Source organism: Pleurodeles waltl, chromosome 4_2 (genome assembly GCF_031143425.1).
Source record: "Pleurodeles waltl isolate 20211129_DDA chromosome 4_2, aPleWal1.hap1.20221129, whole genome shotgun sequence".
Classification (NCBI taxonomy): domain Eukaryota; kingdom Metazoa; phylum Chordata; class Amphibia; order Caudata; family Salamandridae; genus Pleurodeles; species Pleurodeles waltl.
In genome coordinates this window covers 283,926,511-283,946,849 of record NC_090443.1, presented here as the reverse complement: position 1 = coordinate 283,946,849, position 20,339 = coordinate 283,926,511, and the positions used below count along the sequence as shown (strand labels likewise).

The 20,339-nt window shown below is 45.3% G+C and overlaps 1 protein-coding gene across 2 annotated transcripts in view; it reads left to right on the top strand.

The window, feature by feature from the left end:
- XPNPEP3 (X-prolyl aminopeptidase 3) overlaps positions 1-20,339 on the top strand; it is a 173,174-nt gene that overhangs the window by 149,516 nt on the left and 3,319 nt on the right. For both annotated transcript variants that reach the window (XM_069231141.1, XM_069231142.1), the window contains exon 8: positions 19,567-19,750. In XM_069231141.1, the coding sequence (XP_069087242.1) occupies positions 19,567-19,750 (184 nt within the window). The remainder of the gene's footprint in view (positions 1-19,566; positions 19,751-20,339) is intronic.

The window sequence follows — 20,339 nt, the reverse complement described above, 5'->3', positions numbered from 1 at the left end:
ACTGGGTGGAGATGCTAACACCTCTCCCAGGCAGGAATTGTCACACCTGGCGGTGAGCCTCAAAGGCTCACCTCCTTTGTGCCAACCCAGCAGGACACTCCAGCTAGTGGAGTTGCCCGCCCCCTCCGGCCAGGCCCCACTTTTGGCGGCAAGGCCGGAGAAAATAATGAGAATAACAAGGAGGAGTCACTGGCCAGTCAGGACAACCCCTAAGGTGTCCTGAGCTGAGGTGACTCTAACTTTTAGAAATCCTCCATCTTGCAGATGGAGGATTCCCCCAATAGGGTTAGGATTGTGACCCCCTCCCCTTGGGAAGAGGCACAAAGAGGGTGTACCCACCCTCAGGGCTAGTAGCCATTGGCTACTAACCCCCCAGACCTAAAACACGCCCTTAAATTTAGTATTTAAGGGCTACCCTGAACCCTAGAAAATTAGATTCCTGCAACTACAAGAAGAAGGACTGCCTAGCTGAAAACCCCTGCAGAGGAAGACCAGAAGACGACAACTGCCTTGGCTCCAGAAACTCACCGGCCTGTCTCCTGCCTTCCAAAGATCCTGCTCCAGCGACGCCTTCCAAAGGGACCAGCGACCTCGACATCCTCTGAGGACTGCCCCTGCTTCGAAAAGACAAGAAACTCCCGAGGACAGCGGACCTGCTCCAAGAAAAGCTGCAACTTTGTTTCCAGCAGCTTTAAAGAACCCTGCAAGCTCCCCGCAAGAAGCGTGAGACTTGCAACTCTGCACCCGGCGACCCCGACTCGGCTGGTGGCGATCCAACACCTCAGGAGGGACCCCAGGACTACTCTGATACTGTGAGTACCAAAACCTGTCCCCCCTGAGCCCCCACAGCGCCGCCTGCAGAGGGAATCCCGAGGCTTCCCCTGACCGCGACTCTTTGAACCTAAAAGTCCCGACGCCTGGGAGAGACCCTGCACCCGCAGCCCCCAGGACCTGAAGGACCGAACTTTCACTGGAGAAGTGACCCCCAGGAGTCCCTCTCCCTTGCCCAAGTGGAGGTTTCCCCGAGGAACCCCCCCCTTGCCTGCCTGCAGCGCTGAAGAGATCCCGAGATCTCTCATAGACTAACATTACAAACCCGACGCTTGTGTCTACACTGCACCCGGCCGCCCCCGCGCTGCTGAGGGTGAAATTTCTGTGTGGGCTTGTGTCCCCCCCGGTGCCCTACAAAACCCCCCTGGTCTGCCCTCCGAAGACGCGGGTACTTACCTGCAAGCAGACCGGAACCGGGGCACCCCCTCCTCTCCATTCTAGCCTATGTGTTTTGGGCACCACTTTGAACTCTGCACCTGACCGGCCCTGAGCTGCTGGTGTGGTGACTTTGGGGTTGCTCTGAACCCCCAACGGTGGGCTACCTTGGACCAAGAACTGAACCCTGTAAGTGTCCTACTTACCTGGTAAAACTAACAAAAACTTACCTCCCCAGGAACTGTGAAAATTGCACTAAGTGTCCACTTTTAAAACAGCTATTTGTCAATAACTTGAAAAGTATACATGCAATTTTGATGATTTGAAGTTCCTAAAGTACTTACCTGCAATACCTTTCGAATGAGATATTACATGTAGAATTTGAACCTGTGGTTCTTAAAATAAACTAAGAAAAGATATTTTTCTATAAAAACCTATTGGCTGGATTTGTCTCTGAGTGTGTGTACCTCATTTATTGCCTTGTGTATGTACAACAAATGCTTAACACTACTCCTTGGATAAGCCTACTGCTCGACCACACTACCACAAAATAGAGCATTAGTATTATCTATTTTTACCACTATTTTACCTCTAAGGGGAACCCTTGGACTCTGTGCATGCTATTCCTTACTTTGAAATAGCACATACAGAGCCAACTTCCTACACATGGGTACAGAAGGAAGTGTATTCTACTGCTATGCTGTAACCTGGGAATCAGGGACTGCAGGACAGCTATTAGGATCCTGAGAAGTGATGCCAGACAATTCATTGTATTAGCTGTCTCACGCTTCTTATTGCATATGTGGAGGCTCAAGCAAAAATAGTTAGCCTTCTGAAGAGTTGTAAAACGGCTTCCCCTGTTGACTGCCTCTGTTAGGTCGAGTGCGCAAGCACTTTTGGACCTGTTGTAAGTATTCTGCTTTTCACCACGGCCATCTCACGCCCATCACTTTCACTCATTTGTTGGCTTGCCTTTCAAAAATCCCTTGATGTAATTGGTAAATGCTTTACGCTTGTCCCACTGTGGGGCAGCCTTGCAGACTGACTCTGTTACATGAATTATTGCACGATTTCCGATTTACTTCAGCGTGGGCAAACTGTTTTTTTTGTTTGTCCCTCCACTTTGTGCTCCATGACAGCCACGGCTCTCACAGCACAGAACAGCAGCGCTAACTCCATCTGTGGTATTGAAGCGCTGGTCACATTGTTCACACTGTTACCTAATCAGAGTCATTTCTTTTGGCTCTCTCCTTCACGCTCCATAGCTTTCACAAAAGCACTTGTAATTGATAAATGGTTTAGGTAAAAAAACACAGAAATCCTCAAAGTGGCTCTCCTGACACTGCACTCGAGAAACTTGCCCCATAATGTTTTGCAAGCATTCTTTTGCAAAACATTGTTGCCCATAACTCAGACTGGGGTGGTCCTAGGCCAATGGGACCACCACCAGAACGTTCAGCACAACACATTCTTTCTGTATAGGACATCTCTGGGCACCCACACTAGGTTAGTGGGGACCCCAAAATCATAACCTCTCCCACCATTCAGTGTCTCTTTGAGCTTTCTCCTGGCTAGAATTTTTGATTTACATCTGAGAGTAGTTAATGATTTAAGGGCCTTATTTGTAATATCATTTCAGTAGGCCTGCCAGCCCTGAAAATGTATAATGCACTATGCCCTCTAGCTTACACTGCAATATTTTCTGCCATTCTGTTTTCATGTGGTTATGCCTTCTGTTGGCTTACTATATGGTTACATGTTCATGTTCCTTATGAATGCTTTGTTTATTGTGGTGTCCTCTAGGGGCTGACATGAGCATTACAGTCAAAATACTACAGTATTTGCAGCACTCGGAAACTTGCCCCATAATGCTTTGCAAGCATTCTTTAACAAAACATTTTTGCACATAACTCAGCCTGTGGTGGTCCTAGGACAATGGGATCACCACCACAATGTTCACAACAACATGCTCTTTCTGTCATCTCTGGTACCCCACACTAGGTTACTTGAGACACCAAAATAATAACCCATCCCACCACTCAATGTATTAGTAAGCTCTCTTGTGGCTGGAAGTTTTGTTTTGCACCTGGGAGTAGTTTGTGTTTTAAGCGCCTTGTTTGAGAACAATATTCCAGTAGGCCTTCTAGCCCTTTAGCTATATGAAGGGCCAGTGGAATTATGTGGCAGAAAGGACCAAAATATGCGCAGGGTTGACCAATTAATGTGGCAAAAGAATTCCAGTTATGAATTTACAATGCCAATAGCTCCAACTCAAGGACATTCGAAATCTATTGCATTGCAAACGCTTGTTTTTAGATCTGCGAGATAGATATGATTGGGGTAGCAATTATTGCAGAGGGGTTCAATTCATCATTATGGTATATGGCTGGTTATTGTTATTGCCCCTTTCATCGTTTTTATACTATTGTATATTGTGGTATTCTTTTATGGCGGTAATGCTGAATAAAGATTTATGAATGAATGAATTAGGCCTTGTTACAATTGAGTGAGATGGTATGTTGCTGTACAGAAACATGAAAGATTTTGTGATCCAAGTGTTGGACTGACGCCATCCCTGTATAAAACAAACGGTTGGAAATCTCTTGGAGATGGGGGTCTATTTTGAAACCTGGTTGTGTCTGACTAAAGTAAATTGGGAAGGCTGGAAGAAAAGAATAAGGGCCAAGGATTTTGGCTTCTTGAAACATCCCCCTGCTCTGGCTAAGAGATTCAAGGGAGGGACGTTCACCAGAGGCTGGTCTGAAGAAAACTGGTACATAGTTGCTAGGAGTAACTTAGGATACATGAGTTGTCCAAAGGGTTGATCAGAAGGAGTTTGAGAAGCATGTCTTTAAGCGCAAGGGGGGTACTGGGTCCCAGCACATGAACACCTGAAAGATATGGAAATATAGTAGGCATAGTACCTTTACAGAGCATAAGAACACATTATTAATTAATTATCCTGGTGCCTAGGCAAGCAAATATTTGACTACCTGTCGGAAGTAATAATGAATGTCACTCATTTTAGATGATTGGACACGTAAATGTAAGCAAGAGAGGCTTGAGATATTTTGTGAATGATGCCAGTATTATTTTGAAACACCATACTTTCTTTTACTCAATACAAACAAATGCATGAATGCCTTCACAAACATTTGGATGTACTCTGTATTCTAGGAACAAGAGTTTTAACATAAGGGAATGGATCCTATAGAAAAGTTAAAAAGAGAATTGAGGTAAGGATTCTTTTCCTACTTCAAAAGGTAGGTGCTAGTGAGGATTTGGGTGTACTATATGATATGGCTGGTGGGGCCCATCCTGCAGTACACTCACAAATACTGTCTTGGGTCCAGTCATGCTCATTTATTTAACCTCAAGCTCATCCCTGGGTAGCTTCGGCTGTGAGCAGAAAGGATTAGCAAAGCAACTGTGTCCAAAGCATTTAGCAGCACCAAACAACAAAATAAAGCAATGACACACAAAAGAAAGAAGACACTAATTTATAAAAATAGATTATATTTTTATGAAATTTTAGAGACCGTGGTGAACACAATACGCCAGAGATAAAGCTTTTAAAATAAATTATCATTTTTAAATGCCACTGAAAACAAACAGTCAACAAAATCTTCTGAAATGTTGGAAACGTTTGAAACAGTTTGGCTACTCCAGTCCAGGTTTGGTGACCAATTCCAGCAGGACAAAGGTTTAGTGTGCCAAAGTGGATACTATGGACAGGTATTTGGTCACCAGAGCATTTGTGAAACAAAATCCAAACTTTACAGGACAACGACTATAGACATCAGTGGAGTGATTCTGATGCCGAGGGATGCAGGCAAAAGATGCTTAAAGAATGCTTCAATTGTGGTGAAGTTGAAAGGAGTGCCTTTGTGGGTGCTCCTCGGTTCACAGGTGAAGTGGGACGCACTTGGCCACACAGATCAGGGTCCCTGGAAGTCCTCTACGTTGCAGTAGCAAGCCAGATGATGCTGGGCTACTGGACATCCTGCACCATGGTTTGATGAATCCGGACATGAATAGCAGTCCCAGGTCAGGCAGACTTGGGTGTAACTTTTGACTATCTCGGATTTGTCCTCTTGGATGCCCAGCGACTGGTAACGGAAAAAGTTCTGTGGTGACTACCAGCTTGTTGGTTTGGGCTACTTCACCTCTTGTGACCCTTGAGTTGGTTCCAGGAGATCAGTTGACTGATCTACGTAGTCACTGTTGTAGGTTGGGGCTGGGAATCAGTTTTCCCACAAAGTAGGAGTTGCAGGCACAGTCCAAGTTTTGCTAGCCCAAGGTGCAGCAGATGCAGTCCTTCCAACAGTGCAGCCTCAATTTGTGCGGGTCGAGTGGCAGCTGGGCTGTCCTTCTTTGGTCTACTCTTCGATTCCATAGTGATCTTACGGTCAGAGTGCCAGGGGTGCCATATTTACCCCAGGAAAGTGTCTTTGATATCTTACATGGCCCAATTTGGTAGTCCCATTCAGGAGTTAGCCGGATTAGGGTGCCAACCGGTAACCCTGTGGCTAATGGGGATACTCAATTTATCCACAGCAAAACGACAATTTGGAAGTGTTGCTGTTAAAACATATTAAAAATATATCTCTCACTTAACAAAAATAAAATACAGCTCCCTGCCATAAGGCTCTATAGTACTTCCTTAGAGGAGACATATATACAGTGTTAAGAGATAGGATGGCTTTGCCATTGGAGTGAATGGCAAAGTCAAACTGCCAGTGAAAACACTGTCTTTCCAGTCTACCTTGGCAGGCTTTGAGCCATTTTGTACTTTGTCACACACAGGGTGGCACAACCGGTGCTGCAGCCCTGAGCGGATAATCTGCCTTACATGCCCTGGGTACCATATACCAGGGACTTAAAAGTAAGTCAATGCTTGCTAATTGGGTTTATCCAACTCAACATGCAATTTATATAAGGTCAGAACACCGACATTGAGGTCTGGTTAGTAAGCCCCCGTGCACTCTCGGAGAAGATAAACCAGCAGCATCAGTCAAAAAATGTAGGGGTGAACATGCCAAAACAGGCATTTCTTTTCATGGCCCCCCTCCAGACAAACGTCGAAGAGGAACTAACCTTTAACCTGGTGGTTTTCATCATCTAAGTGGGATACCCTGGAAAGGCCATTTGCATTGGCATAGTCAGTACCAGGTCTGTGTTCCGCTGTAAAGTCAATGCCCTGTAGGGAAGTGGACCACCTCAGTAACTTGGGGTTCTCTCCTCTCTGCATCAACCATCTGAGAGGCCTGTGGTCAGTTTGAACTGTGAAGTGACTCCCAAACAAGTAGGGTCTTGGCTTCTTCAGGGACCAAACCACAGCAAAGGCCTCCCTACCAATGATAATACAATGCTGCTTTCTGGGGAGGAGTGGCCTGCTGATAAAGGCAACTGGTTGATCTAGACCCTGGTCATTTAGTCGTCACAGAACTGCTCCAATCCCATGTTTTGAAGCATCTGTTTGGACAGCAAACCCTTTTCTAAAGCCAGGTGCCCTTAAGGGTGTCAAACTCCTTTTGACAGAAGTCAGTCCATATGACTTTCCTTGGCTGCTTTTCGGAGGTTAACTCTGTAAAGGTGCCATTATGATGGTATATCCTTTTAGAATCCTCCTGTAGTACCCGCTCACTTCTAAAAAGTCTCTGACCTGGGCCTGGGTTTTTGGAGCTTCTCAGGCCATAATTGCCTGGCTTTAGGGCTGAAGAAGATGCACATGGCCTCCTCTTACTTGGTGGTCCAAGTACATACAGACCCTTGCCCTGTCTGGCACTTTTTGGTTTTAATAGTCAGCCCTTCCTTTTGAAGGGCTTGAAACACTTCCTTGAGGTGGATCAGGTGATCCTCCCGGGTGGTACTAGCAATGTAATCGAACTGTACTGCACTGAAGCTTTCCAGGCCTGAAAGTACTCTTATTAACCAACCTCTGGAAGGTGCATTTTTTGTAACCAAAAAGGCACCACCTTAAACTGAAAGTGGCCTTCTGGGGTTAAAAAGGCAAACCTCTCCTTGGCTGCTGGTGTGAGGACTATCTTCCAATAACCTGAAGTCGTGTCAAAGATACTCAGATATTTTGCAGCTCCCATCTTGTCTATGAGCTCATCAGCTCGCTCTGGGTATGGGGTGAGCATCAGTCTTGGGGACTGCATTAAGACCTCCGTAGTCTACATCATGGGTACACCATGTTGTCGGTCTTGCAGTCAAGGAAAACAGCCCAGCAAGTTGTAACAGTTTGTCTGTTGCTGGCTTGTCAAAGTGAAATAGAAAACTACTCCCTCCACGGAACTGTCTTTGACATCAGGTATGGGAGAAGTTTGCTTTCCTCCGCTTCTCCACCATCTGTCACCATGAGCATTGTGATACCTGCTCTGTCATGATGTAACTTGAGCCTATGCACATGTATCCCCCTATGAGGGTTCCTTGAGGTACCCAAGTCTACCCAGTTTGGGACTTCCCCCCCTTCTTTTCCAAGATGAGGTAAAGCCCAGCCCATTTGTCTTGGAAGGCTTTGGGTGCCACAGTCTCTAAAACCCAGTGGTAGTGGTATCAGAGTAGCCTTGGACTTGCCACCAGCCTTGCCACTGGCTCGGCAGATGAGATCGAAGCAACAAAACTCCTTCACTTTGTCAGACATTTGAAGCCAATAAAAATGGTTAACTAACCTGCCCCAGGTTTTGGTCTGTCTCAAATGTCCAGCTAAGGGGATGCCATGGGCCAGGTTAAGGAGGAATTCTCTGTACTGTTAGGAGACCATCACTCTCCTGGTTGCCCCCACTTTGGGGTCCCTTGCATCAGTGTACAGAATTTTCTCCTCCCAGTATACCTTATGGGTACCACTGACATCTCCTTCCTCCCTTTTGAAAGCCAGCTGTCTCTGGCCCTCAAGAGTGGGACAAGTCTTCTGTCCCTGGCTCAACTCCTCTCTGAAGGGACCACTGGCTCCTTGAGGTTCTGCCAAATCAGACAAGCCTCTCATGGCAGCACCCTCCTCTTCAGAAACCAGGCCCTCCACCTGAGGGTTAGGCTCCTTCTGGCTCTGTGGACTTTTACCAGAAGCCTTACCTGGCTCCCTGCCCTTCCTCTTGGTACTAGGGATAGGTTCTAATGTATCAGGATACACAGTCCCTTTACTTTTCCTTATGGCCTTCCGTGCTCTAGTGGAGACCTAAATCCACTCCGGAAGACCCAGCATTGCTGCTTGAGTCCATCTCTCCACCTCTGCCAAGGCAGATGTTTCAAGATCATTAGCCAGTAGACACTCCACTGGGATGGCAGGGGAGATAGCTACTTTCTTAGGGCCCATAACCCCTTCCCCCCTCAGTCTGCCACAGCTGTGGGATGGAACTGTTTAGCATTGTCATAGTTGACGATCTCATGCACCTCTTCTGGTAAGAGCTGGTTTGTGGAAACCAGCTTGGCCATCACAATGATTATGCCACAAGGACTGAACTTTCCACCACCTTTTTTTGGCCCCTGCGTGTACTTTACCATACTGGCAGGCCAGTCGGCCAAAGGTTCAACTTCCTCACCACCCAGGGAAACTAATGTGGCGTTGGTGTACCCCTTGCAATCCCCATAGACAACTTCCACCACAATCTCTACACTGGCTATCCAATTTGGAGTGATCACCCCATTTGTGCCCTGGCAACCTGCAATCAGAGCATAACCTAGCCTTTGAAGGGTCTAAGTTATTTCCCTTTGATTGGGATGTGACCCTGGGCTCCCCTTTGGGATGGTTTGGGGACTCTTTCTAACTTTTTCAACTTGCCCCTATCTTTTTGAATACCCTGGTGCGTACGCACTTGTCAGCTATCTTCCCAGCTCTCTAGGGCTAGATAACTTGGAATTTACCAGATGCTGGTAAGTACGCCTCTGGGTAGTATGTGCTCTTTAACCATTAAATTGATATTATCACATTTAAATGCAAACGCAAACAAGCATTGGTCAACAAACACTTAGGAAGCTTTTGAAAAGTTTGAAACAGTTCAGCTACTCTGGCAGGGGTTAGGCAACCAATTCTGGTGGGGCAGAGGTTAGGGGGCCATAGTGGACAATTCGGACAGTTACCTAGCCACCAAAGTATTTTTGAAGCAAAATCCAAACTTTACAGGACAGCCGCCATAGACTTCATTCGAGAGGTCCTAATGCTAAGGGATGCAGGGAACATCTGCTCCAGTTGTGGTGTGGTTGACACAGGGTGCTCCTCAGTCCATGGATGAAGTGGGGCGACCTTCGCCAGAGAATCTGGATGCCTTTTAAGTCTGCTACGTTGCAGTAGCAGGCCAGCCAATGCTGGGTTACTGGTCATTCTGCACTGTGGTTGGAGCTACATCCTTAGATGGAGACTAGTGTCCCTTGGGTGCAACAAAGCCGAACTAGAATAGCACTCCCGGGTCAGGCAGACTCTGGTGTAACTTTTGGGTATCTTGTATTTGTCCCCTTGGGTGCCTGACGACTGGTAGCGGCAAAACATCTGCAATGGCTGCAGGAGTGCAGCCCACTGATTCTTGGAGTCACTGCTGTAGCTTGGGGCTGGTAATCTGCCTTCTCCCGAGCAAGGAGCCGCAGGCAGAGCCCAGAATTTGCTAGTCCAAAGTGCATCAGACGCAGTACTTCATAAAGTGCAGCTGCTTCGTACTGGTCCAAGGGAAGCTAGGCAATCCTTTTTCAGTCAGAGGACTACACACCAATGTTAGAACCGGTTTAGGGGCGAGTTTCTCTTGCTTGACCCCGTCTCCACTTTGGAGGAAAAAAGGCATCCTGTTCAGAGGTGTTGGTGCTACTTCCCCCACAAAGGCGGCCAAGTAACTTATCTTTAATACTGGTAATAAATTCGACCTGGACATCGGGTCGGGTTTAATGCCATGATTAGTTTGATACATTACTTCACATAGTTAAGTAGTCCATGTCAGACGTTAGCTGAGTTGGGGTGCCAACCGGTAACCCTGTGTTAAGCAAAACAACAAATTTGTAGTGTTGCTGTTAAAACATATTAAAAATATATGTCTTCCTTAACAATATACCGCTCCCTGCCATAGGGCTTTCAAGACCTTCGTTAGGGGAGACTTATATATAGTGTTAAGGGATACGGCGCTTTGCCATTAAAGTGAATGCCAAAGTCGAACTGGCAGCAAAAGCACTGCCTTTCTGGTCTGCCATGGCAGGCTGGGAGCCATTTTGTTCTTTGTCACACACAGGTTGGCACAACCAGTGCTGCAGCCCTGAGTGGACACTCTGCCTTCGATGCCCTGGGTACCACTTGTACCATATACTAGGGACTTATAAGTAAGTCAGTCCTTGCCAACTGGTGTGTATCCAAATCGACATGAAATTTGTATAAAGTCAAAACACTGTCACTGAGGTCTGGTTAGCAGTCCTCAGTCAATGAATAAATGCCTCCTGTAAAGCACACTACCACTCCCACTGGAGCATCTTGGCGCTATGCAGATAGATCTGACCCTGTTGAGAGGTTGCAAAGATGCTAAAAGATTCTTCCTCCAAGAATTAAAAAATGGCAGACGGCATCTGATGCTGGGAAAATCCATGTATTTATTTGTTTTTTGAACAGTGATAAATCTTAAATGCTGGAGGAGCTTGTTCCAAGCCTTGGGGTCCAGAAGCGAAAAGGATTTTCCACCTCGCATTTTGAGTCTTAAAGAGGGTGGCCTAAGGAGGATCACACAAGAAGACCTCATAGTTCTTATAGAGGAATAATGAGTGAATCTTTCCCTTTGGTAACTGGGCCCCATAGATCTGTACACTCTAAAAGTGAGCAGAAGAGTCTTAAACAAGATTCTCTTGTGAACTGGAAGCCAGTGAAGGGCATTTAGGGTTGCTGAGGCCGATGAACATCTGGGGAGTTGTAAAAGAAGTCTAGCTTCTGCGTTTTGGACCACCTGAAGTTTCTGAATGGTTTGTTTAGATAACCCTTCATAGAGACTATAAAGGCAAAGGTCTTTTTAGATGCCAATGGGAGTAAATCAAAGAAATTCCTCAGGGACTTTAATAGATTAAAACACATACAGGCCACTGCTAGCGATTGAGGTCGAAAGGATAAATAAGTGTAAAATTCCCCCCCCCCTAGAATTTTTCACCACCTCTACAGTGGAAGGTAGGGGGGGCACTGAAGAAGGCCACCATTTAGCTGGTACAAAAGTGTTTGATTTTATGAGCAGCATGATCACAGTTGTTTCGGAGTTGCATTTTAGATGATTAGGTTGCATCCACCGAATGACTGCAAAGAGGCCATTTTTAAAGTTGGTTTCGGAGCCACAAGATGCTGTGTCCGATGAAAGGATCAGCTGCCTGTCGCCCACTTACGAGAGGTCTCGTGCCAAAGGTCGAAATAAGTGTGATCAGGGGAGCCGTGTAGATATTAAATAGAGCAGGGCTCAATGGCGAGCCTTGTGCAGCTCCTGATGTCACTGTCCTTTGTGAGGATGAGAAAGGACCTAATGATTTGTCTATGGTTGTCCAAGAAATTTTTTATCCTGCTAAAGCGTGATGGGAGCTCCAACAGTCTTCAATTCGTTGGACTAGGATATCATTAGAGATGGTATCCAAATCAGCGGATAAGTCTAGTGGGATCAACACTGTATTTTTTCCAGCGCCCATAATGAATTTCAGGGTTTCAGCAACTTCCATCAGAGTAGACTCCGTGGAGTACCCCGGGCAGAAACCAGACTGCAGCAGATGGAGGCTGATAGTATCTTCAAGGAAGGTTGCCAGTTGTCTATAACCTTGCTCAGAAAAAAGAGGAGAGAAATGGGGTGAAGATTGGACAATGTTGTAGGACCAGGTAGAGTTTTTTTTGTTTGCAGTGGTTTTACGATGGCCAATTTCCAATCAAGTGGGAATTCCACATTCTTTAGTGAGGTGTTCAAGATACTATTAATTACTGGGTTGACGATGTCAACAACTGTATCCACGATGGATGTGGTGCAAAGGTCGTTTGGTGATCCCAATTTACAGGAGAATATGGCTTGTCACGTTTGCTCCACGTTCATTTTTTTAAAATGTTATCAACGTTTTATCACCTGTTTTAGGAGATGGAATTCCCATTGTGTTCTTTAGGGACAGATTAATTCTGAAGCTCTGTTTGATGGTTTGTATTTTCTCATTGAAGAAGTTAGCAATTTGATCACACAGCTTTTGAGAGGGAGGGGTCTCTCTGTTTAGAGCCTGAGGACGCAAAAAAGTATTTGTGATTTTAAAAAGTTTTTGAGTTAGCTTTAGCTCACTCAATCTGGGAATCAGAATAGAGTTTCTTTGCAGCTTTTATCCGACTATGACACAGTTTCAAAGTTGTTCTAAAGAAAAGTAAATCTTCAGGCAGATAGGCCTTTCTCCATTTCTGTTCAGCATGCCTACAAAGTAACCGCTGATTTGCAACCACCTGGGTATACCAGGGGGTGGAGGGCGGGATCTACGCCTCTCCTGCAATACAATTTCAGGGCTAGTTCATTCACTGCATGGGTAATCCAGTTATTGAAGGAGGACAGATCTGCTTTCAATTTTCCCTACAGGATGGACGTGGTATTTGATAAGCATAACGCACATTTGGGATCGGATTCCAGCTTACCCCATTTGCATATAGTCGGAGGAGCAGAGTTAGAGGGGTGTGAGGAAAACATTTCGATGTTCATACTGAATATTCAATGGGATTAGCATGTGGTCTGACCAGGGGAGGTGAATGGGATCTCCCAATTTCTAAATTGGGGTTCTTGGAGCATACACCATCCAAAATGTGATCTGTGTTATGCGTAGGTGCCGTGACCAGTTGCTGAAAGCCAGTAATACCTAAGGTCTCTAAGAAATCGGTTGTAATAGAGTCATTAGTGCACTTCAAGTGTAAATTAAACTCTCCAAGAAACTTAAAATTCTCATAGTGGGATACTGAAGTAGCCAAGATTTCACCCAATGATGCTAGAAAGAGAGCCCTGGCCTCTGGGGGTCGGTAAATTAAACTGCCTGAGAAAGACTGAGAGGGGTGCAGCCTAAAACAAAAATCTATGTTTTCTGCCACTTCCTGGGAAACCAAATCAAAGGAATCACATTGTAGGGTGTCTTGAAGGATAATGGTCAGCCCACGCCACGCTGCCCTGTCCTGTCTGATGATGGTATAACCCAGGGATAGAGCCAGGGCAATGTCGGTGTTGCAACATTCTTTCAGCCAAGATTCATTGATGCTAAGGGACTCAAACTGAGAATCTACAACCAAATAAATAATTTCCTGAGTATGTTTGCTCAGGGAACGGGTGGTAATGAGGCCGCCTATGAGAGATTTCTTTTCTGAAACCGTGGCATAGCTGAGGGTGGCATTGAGGGAACTCCAAGCATCCACCTACATTTGAAACAAGAGACAGGGCCTTCCACATGAGAGGGCGACATAGATAGGATACAGCGTGGTGCGCTTTCTTTACAAGTTTTTAAGAAGTCAGAGGAGAAACAAGTATCTGATGTAAAACCAGCAGAGTTGCTGGCGCTGGTCACGATCTGGGAGCGGACAGGTGCAGATGGGCTTGCCTTTGGTGCCCGCGCTGTATGTGTCCGCGGCATCAGCACCTTCAAGGAATCTTGGGGAAGAAAAGGCTAGCGGCTAGGCCCTGAAAATGGCGGTTCTGGTTGCGACTCCAGAAAAAGCAGGAAGCGGTGTCACAAAAAGTGCAAGTTCAAAAAGAAGTTATCAACATAATTTTAAAAACACTCCCTCCCACTGAACCCTAAACAATTCCTAAGGCCTCCCTCCCCCAAAAAGCAATGCCTAGCAGTGGTATTTAGTAAAACAAGCTTTGTGTTAAAAATACCTCAGTGGGGTCCAATCATGCCCTGCACATCCGCTGCATCAGCCCTTTGAAGTAGCCATGGAGAAGAAAAGACCAGAGCGGCTAGGCCCTGAATAGCGCAGCTTTGGCCAGGACTCAAGAAAAAGCAGGAAGAGGAGTCGCAAAAAGTGCAAGTGCAAACAACTTATCAATGCCTTTAAAAAAACAAAAAACTGTAACACTCCCTCCCACTGAGCCCTTAACAATTCTCAACTCCCCCCCCCCCCCCTCCAAACAGCAATGCCTAAAAACGTATTTAGGAAAACAAGCTTTGAATTAAAAAATATCTCAATAGGATCTGATCATCCACTGCGCCTCCATGGCATCAGCCCCTTGAAGTAGTCCTGTGGAAGAAAAGACTAAATCAGCAATCTAGAGTGGACTCTGAGTCGAAAAACCAGCAGCCTCAGTCAAAAAATTTGGGGGTGAGCATGCAAAAAAGGCATTTTCTTACAGTCTAATATGTGTGTCAGGTAAGGGCATATTGAGAAGTACTGTATAGTTGAGTAACCGGTTGTCACCCCTATATTGCCAGTCCTGTGCCTGTCACTGAGGACTGGAGGTATCCATGGTAGCCTTAGTGGGGGAAGCTGACCTGTAGGCAGTGGAGACAAACACCGAGACACCCATAGATTCCAATATATAGCTTTATTGTATTGGCTCCAGGGGACTTCCCTTCTGAATACCTGAGCCTTAAAGACCCTAGTAGAGAATGTTTGACGCCAAGAAGATTCCTACTATTGGAAGGGATAAGGCTAATTCTGCTAGTGGATAATCTTCATCTGCCCTTGGGAGTGGTGGTTGTAAGGTGGATGACTATAGGGCAGTTGTACTGGAGGTGGTCATGGCTGGCCTAGGGATAAGACTTAAGTGACTTGACTTCCATAACCCACTGAAGCAGTATATTCTGAAGCATGACTGAACATCAGACATAGGCAAGCTCCAAGGGGTAGAGTGATACAAGGGCCGTACCCGAGTGCAGTAGACTTGTGGGGTTGGGGTGTATTTAAGCAAAGCAACCAAAAGTTGGAGTGTGCAGTTCTTCCATAGCTAAATGTTTTGTTGGCTGAATGACTTGTTGGCTGCTTGTGGGTCTTTCAAGAAAGAGTTTTTTCAAACCTAGGCAGAGTATCCAGCTCAGCTTTAACTGAGAACATAGGCAGAGAATCAGTCTGCTAGGGAAGTAGTGGTCAGTTAATGGAGGTCTAGAAGAATTACTCCTGCTAGCCCTCAGAACCTGAGTCACAGATTGGCAAGACGCTAGTTGTCCCATAAGTGCACAATTTCTTGAAAGGGTTCCCTTGCAGTATCCTTAGCTGGTCATTAAAAAGACTAAGGAGAGCTCAGACCTCTTTGTTAAAGGCCCCGTTTGGGACAGGATATAAACAGAATCTTCGTGCCTTCCAGAACTTACTAGTTAAGGGGCAAGTCAGAATGTCTCCTTAGGTCACTCTTGACGCCCTTACCAGTGGTGGGAGCTACTTTTGAGAAAGTGGGGATCGACTGTATTGACTCTCTGGAATGTCCATCCATCTTTGGCAACAAAGATATTATCAATGTAATGAATTATACCACCTGTTTGTGAGGAGCTGCAACAACTATGGCATGGATAGGTCCCCTGTTAGTACCTTCTTTGGGGCTGAATTTCTCAGTTGTTTCCAATAGAGGGACTAACTTCATGTTTCCTTAAATGAAATCAATGTGAGGTGAAATTGGTGTGTACTATCACATTTTACCAACCACAGACCAATAGATTGGCAGAAAATTCAACAAGACCCCAAACAGAAAGGCTGGGAAGAAAACTCCAAAGGCCCAGTAGAGGCTCAGCTCATGCATAACACAAAGGATAAACTTTATGCCTTTGAAGAACTGATAAAGGTGTGGTTTGATCAGAAGTTTACGTTACTGGATTACTAGGAGGGTTAGGAAATCCTGCTCCTCAACCCGATTTACATTCAACCTCTAGACAGTAGGTTTCCTGACTCATATAAATTAAGCAAGGAGATCAGTGATGTCAGTTATTTATATGAATTAGGCTGGCCAGCTACTGCAGCGAAGATGACTTTTTGGGACCCTAACCTCTGTTTCCAAAGTCACCCCACATCATCCGTGGACCGAGACTCACCACAAAGGCACCCTCGTCAAACGCACCTCAACCGGAGCATCCTTGAACATCTTGTCATTCTGTATCCTCAGCATTAGGACCACTCCATTGAAGTCTATCGCGGTTGTCATGAGAAATTTTCGACTTGACTTAAGAATGCTCTGATGGCCAGGTAACTGTCCAGAGTATCCTCTCTGCCCCCCCTAGACCTCCCTCCTGTTGGATTTGGTAGCCCAAGCTGAGCTGGAGTAGCCGAACTAACTCTTTCAAACTTTTTAAAAGTTCACAAACTCTTTTTGTTGACCAATTCTTGTTTGTGGTTGCATTCAAAAGTATTAATATATTTTAAAATCTGTATCTCTGGAACCCTCTGGTGGATTTTGCACATCAAGGTCTCTAAAAATTCAGAAAAATATACTCTGTTTTTATAAATTGGTGTCCTGGTTCTTTTGTGTTGGGTGACTTTATTTTTTTGTTTGGTAGTGTTAAATTCTTTACACTAAGTTCCTTTGTTGAAGCCTTGCTGTTCAAAAGCCATAGCTACCAGGGTTGAGATCTGGAGCAAAGACAGTTTTTGTGAGTGTATTCCACAATAAGGCCCCGCATCCATATCATATAATACGCCCAAACCCCCTGTAAGATAAATGTTTATCCTATGGTTGAAGCCTCATTGGACCTGGTAGGATTAAGTGGAGTATATTTTACTTATAATGTGTAGTTCAATGAAGCATCATAGACTTTCAGTAAGCGGTACAGAGCTACACAGTGAATGCCTACTCACATTTTAAAGTCCATGCTAGCTCAGCACCAATCTATGAAGGTTATTCATTTAATAACCATTACAAATAGTTGTTTTAATATTGTTTCTAACTGGCTCATTCCCAAGATACAGTATTGTCATTTTAATCTATACTCTGGTTTTCTACGTTGGAAAGCAAGGACTGCAATAGTGAAAAAAGCTTTTTTGGAATTGTCACTGTAGTGACATAGTAATATCAATTTTCAACATACCCACTGTTACACTTTTCAATACCATGCACTGTAATTCAAGGGCTTTAAGGCTTACTTTAGAGGTCACATTTTAATATCTGCATGGTTTTCACTACATCAGTCAGGCTACACAGGTTTGGCCTGAAGTCATGTTTGCCCTGACAGTGTAGTAAACCCTCTATAGATGCTGCAGTCCACAAGTGGCATCTAGTTTCCAGGCCCTGTGTGCACTTTTTACACTACATAGTAGGGACTTACAGGCAAATAAGGGATAAGACAATTTACCCACTTTTAAGGGGGAACACAATCGCTTTACTACTGGTTAGCAGGGGTAAAAAGCACAAAGTTCTAAAGCCAGCAAAAATAAAGGGTCCAGCAAAAGGCAAAAAATCTGGGTTGACCAAACAGAAAAGGCAGATTTCTTACACAGGCCATCCTCATCCAAGAACTAGGGTAGACTAAAATCCCTTGATGGGCTTCCCTGCTCAAGCAATAGAATGTGAACAGTTCACTGCATCTGCAGGGGCCCTTGTCCTTTCTGTGCCCTTTATAACCTACCCATAGCCCTCTGTCTACATCTTCCCTGGCCACTGATCATGTCAGTGGGGAACACTCCTCCTCACCAGAAGACTTCATTTTTTAGGCAACTAACCCTAACTTGTTCACAGATGCATCCCAGTAGGCAGACAGTACCACCATGGCCAACAGGTGGTGTGGTCTATTCTGCCACTAGGTCAGACTTCTGTCCTTCAACTCAGGGTAAGCTCTACACAAAAGGCTAACAACCAAAAGAGGCCACTGGCAGCTTGTTTCTGTCAGGAACCCGGCCCCTGGCTATCCACAAGCAAGTGAGGTTACAGTTTAGGGCCTTGGAGAGGCGTCACATGCATGCTAATTGTATCAATCAGGAATAAGGCAATTTAACCATGGTTAAAGGTGGAGTATAGGCACTTTCTTGCTTGTTAGCAGGGGTAAAGTGAATGTGTGATTTCCTTTGGCACACCTTCATTGTCTAGGCGGAAGCTACAGGCAAAGGAGTTGCAGCACTCCTTGTTCAGATCAACAAGAACGGGAAGAAGCATCGATTCGCTTTTATAAGTCACAGGTTGTTCCCTCAGGTGTTGAAGAGGGCTGTCACAATATGGCCATGGTAAAGGAGGATCTACTGCCAGGTTGAGTTGATCCATCACCTTCAGAAATCAAGAAGGGTGAGCAGCCTTTGCCCGACCCATCTTATGCTGGTAGGGTGACCCTACATATCTCCTTTGCCACCCCACAGAGACCAGGAGACAATTAAAAACCCCAGTATGGGGGGCCGGTACCATGAGCTCGGGAAGAATCTGCTGATTCCAGAACCATTTTCTCCATTGTTCTAGCACCAGTGGCACTATGGCTATCTTCAGTTAAAGATGTGGTCCTCACCCATGGCAGACCAGTAGGAAACAGCTAACAGTGATACCCTGAACTTTTGCGATTCTCCCTTTCCTGGAGGGTGCCCTGCCACTTGAAAATCTTTACGGTGACTGGTAGGATGGGGGAGCATGAACTGTTTAGGGACTACCTTGGTACATACAGTACTTTACTACTATTTCTTCCTCAATCACACTGCAACTTTAGAAGCTGTTTGGGCCCTTTTAATCCCTGTATTCTACTGATTTGGAGTCTGTCTCCTAGTGGTCACTAAAGTCCATAAATCGGACATTTGAGGAAGTTGCCTTGGATTCCTGAGAGTGGGGACCCTGCTATTCAGGTTTTGGGATTTCCATTTTTGAGGCTATGGGTTTGGGATAATTTTAAGAGTAACTCCCTTATACGCAGTGGAAAACATAAAGTGGCGAGTAGAATGTTTGACTTAATCTCTGCTACTCGTAATTACGTGGACATATTACAGTCTATCTTGCTTTTGCTGATAGTGCCCCTTATAGGAAAACAGGCCTGTGAATTCGTCTGGATTATCATTTGTGGGTTGGAGCCAAAACTGATTTTGTGTATGGCTAGTGCCAATCTGTAATGATACAGACTAGCTAAATAAGAATGTTCTGAAATATTCAGAAACATTCTTGGTTAGCACAGGTAGCTAGATTGAATCTGGCTCCCTGTAAGCCATCCCTCAAAAAGCTTTTGTTGTTGAGGAGACCGGAGTACATCTGAACAATAGTGATCCGACGCCAAACATTTCTCATATTTTAGCATTTGCTATGTGGCTCAATGTGAAACAAAATTCTAGTGTGTTGTGTGAGGGAGCTGTAAAAACGATTACAATGTAAGCCCAGAAGGATATAAGGTTATTAAAGTCCTGTTATTAAGGTCCTTTTATATTTGTTATAAGGTTATGTACTAACTGGGCATGAAAGTTAAGTGCTGTCTGTGGTGCCTCGCTGATTCTGGATGTCTAAACCCTCCAACTTCTTGCGCACTCCGTTGCAGGTTCTCTGAACCCCAGGCTCTGTTGTACCAGGCTGTGCTCGAGGTGCAGAGAGCCTGCCTCAGCCTCTGTTACACTGGGATGAGCTTGGAGAACATCTACAGCATGATGCTGACCCTGATTGGACAGAAGTTGCAGGAGCTGGGAATCCTTCCTGCGAAGTGCAATGAAGACCAGCTGTTCAAGGTACCCAAAGTTGGTAGTGAGACGTCTACCGCTGTAGGCCATGCTACATCAGAGCTGTGCGGGAGTCTCAGTACAAGACCTACAGTGGTGCTTCATGTTAATTTTGAGATGGACTGGCAGAGTCCTTTAAGGGTCCTACTACATAAATAGCAGAAGTGTTGTAAGGCACAATTTAGATGTGGTTGAAGAGCTGTATGTGAGTCTCGGTACTGGAATACCTGCTATGCTATAGGCCAGGATTGAGATGCATTTGCAGAGCTGTGGCTAATATAGGCATAGTGATTGTAAGTTGTATGTTGGAAGAGCTGCCCTTGGACCTATATTGGAATAGAAGTGGGTGTTGTATTTCTTGATTGTGGCACTTTGCCAGAGATGTTGTATCTCAATATAGTAGTAACAACCCACGTGGTGTGAGAACAGCCGTGCCTCAGTAAAGAAATGCTTTGGGAAGGTTGTGGATGTTTTGTACTGCACCAATGAGTGGTCCACTGTCAAAGCAATTTAGGCAGTTTTGTTGAAATAGCCTGTGCTGTGGCAAAGCTATGTGGAGGCAGAACTGCATTAACACATGATGCTTAGATAGACCTGT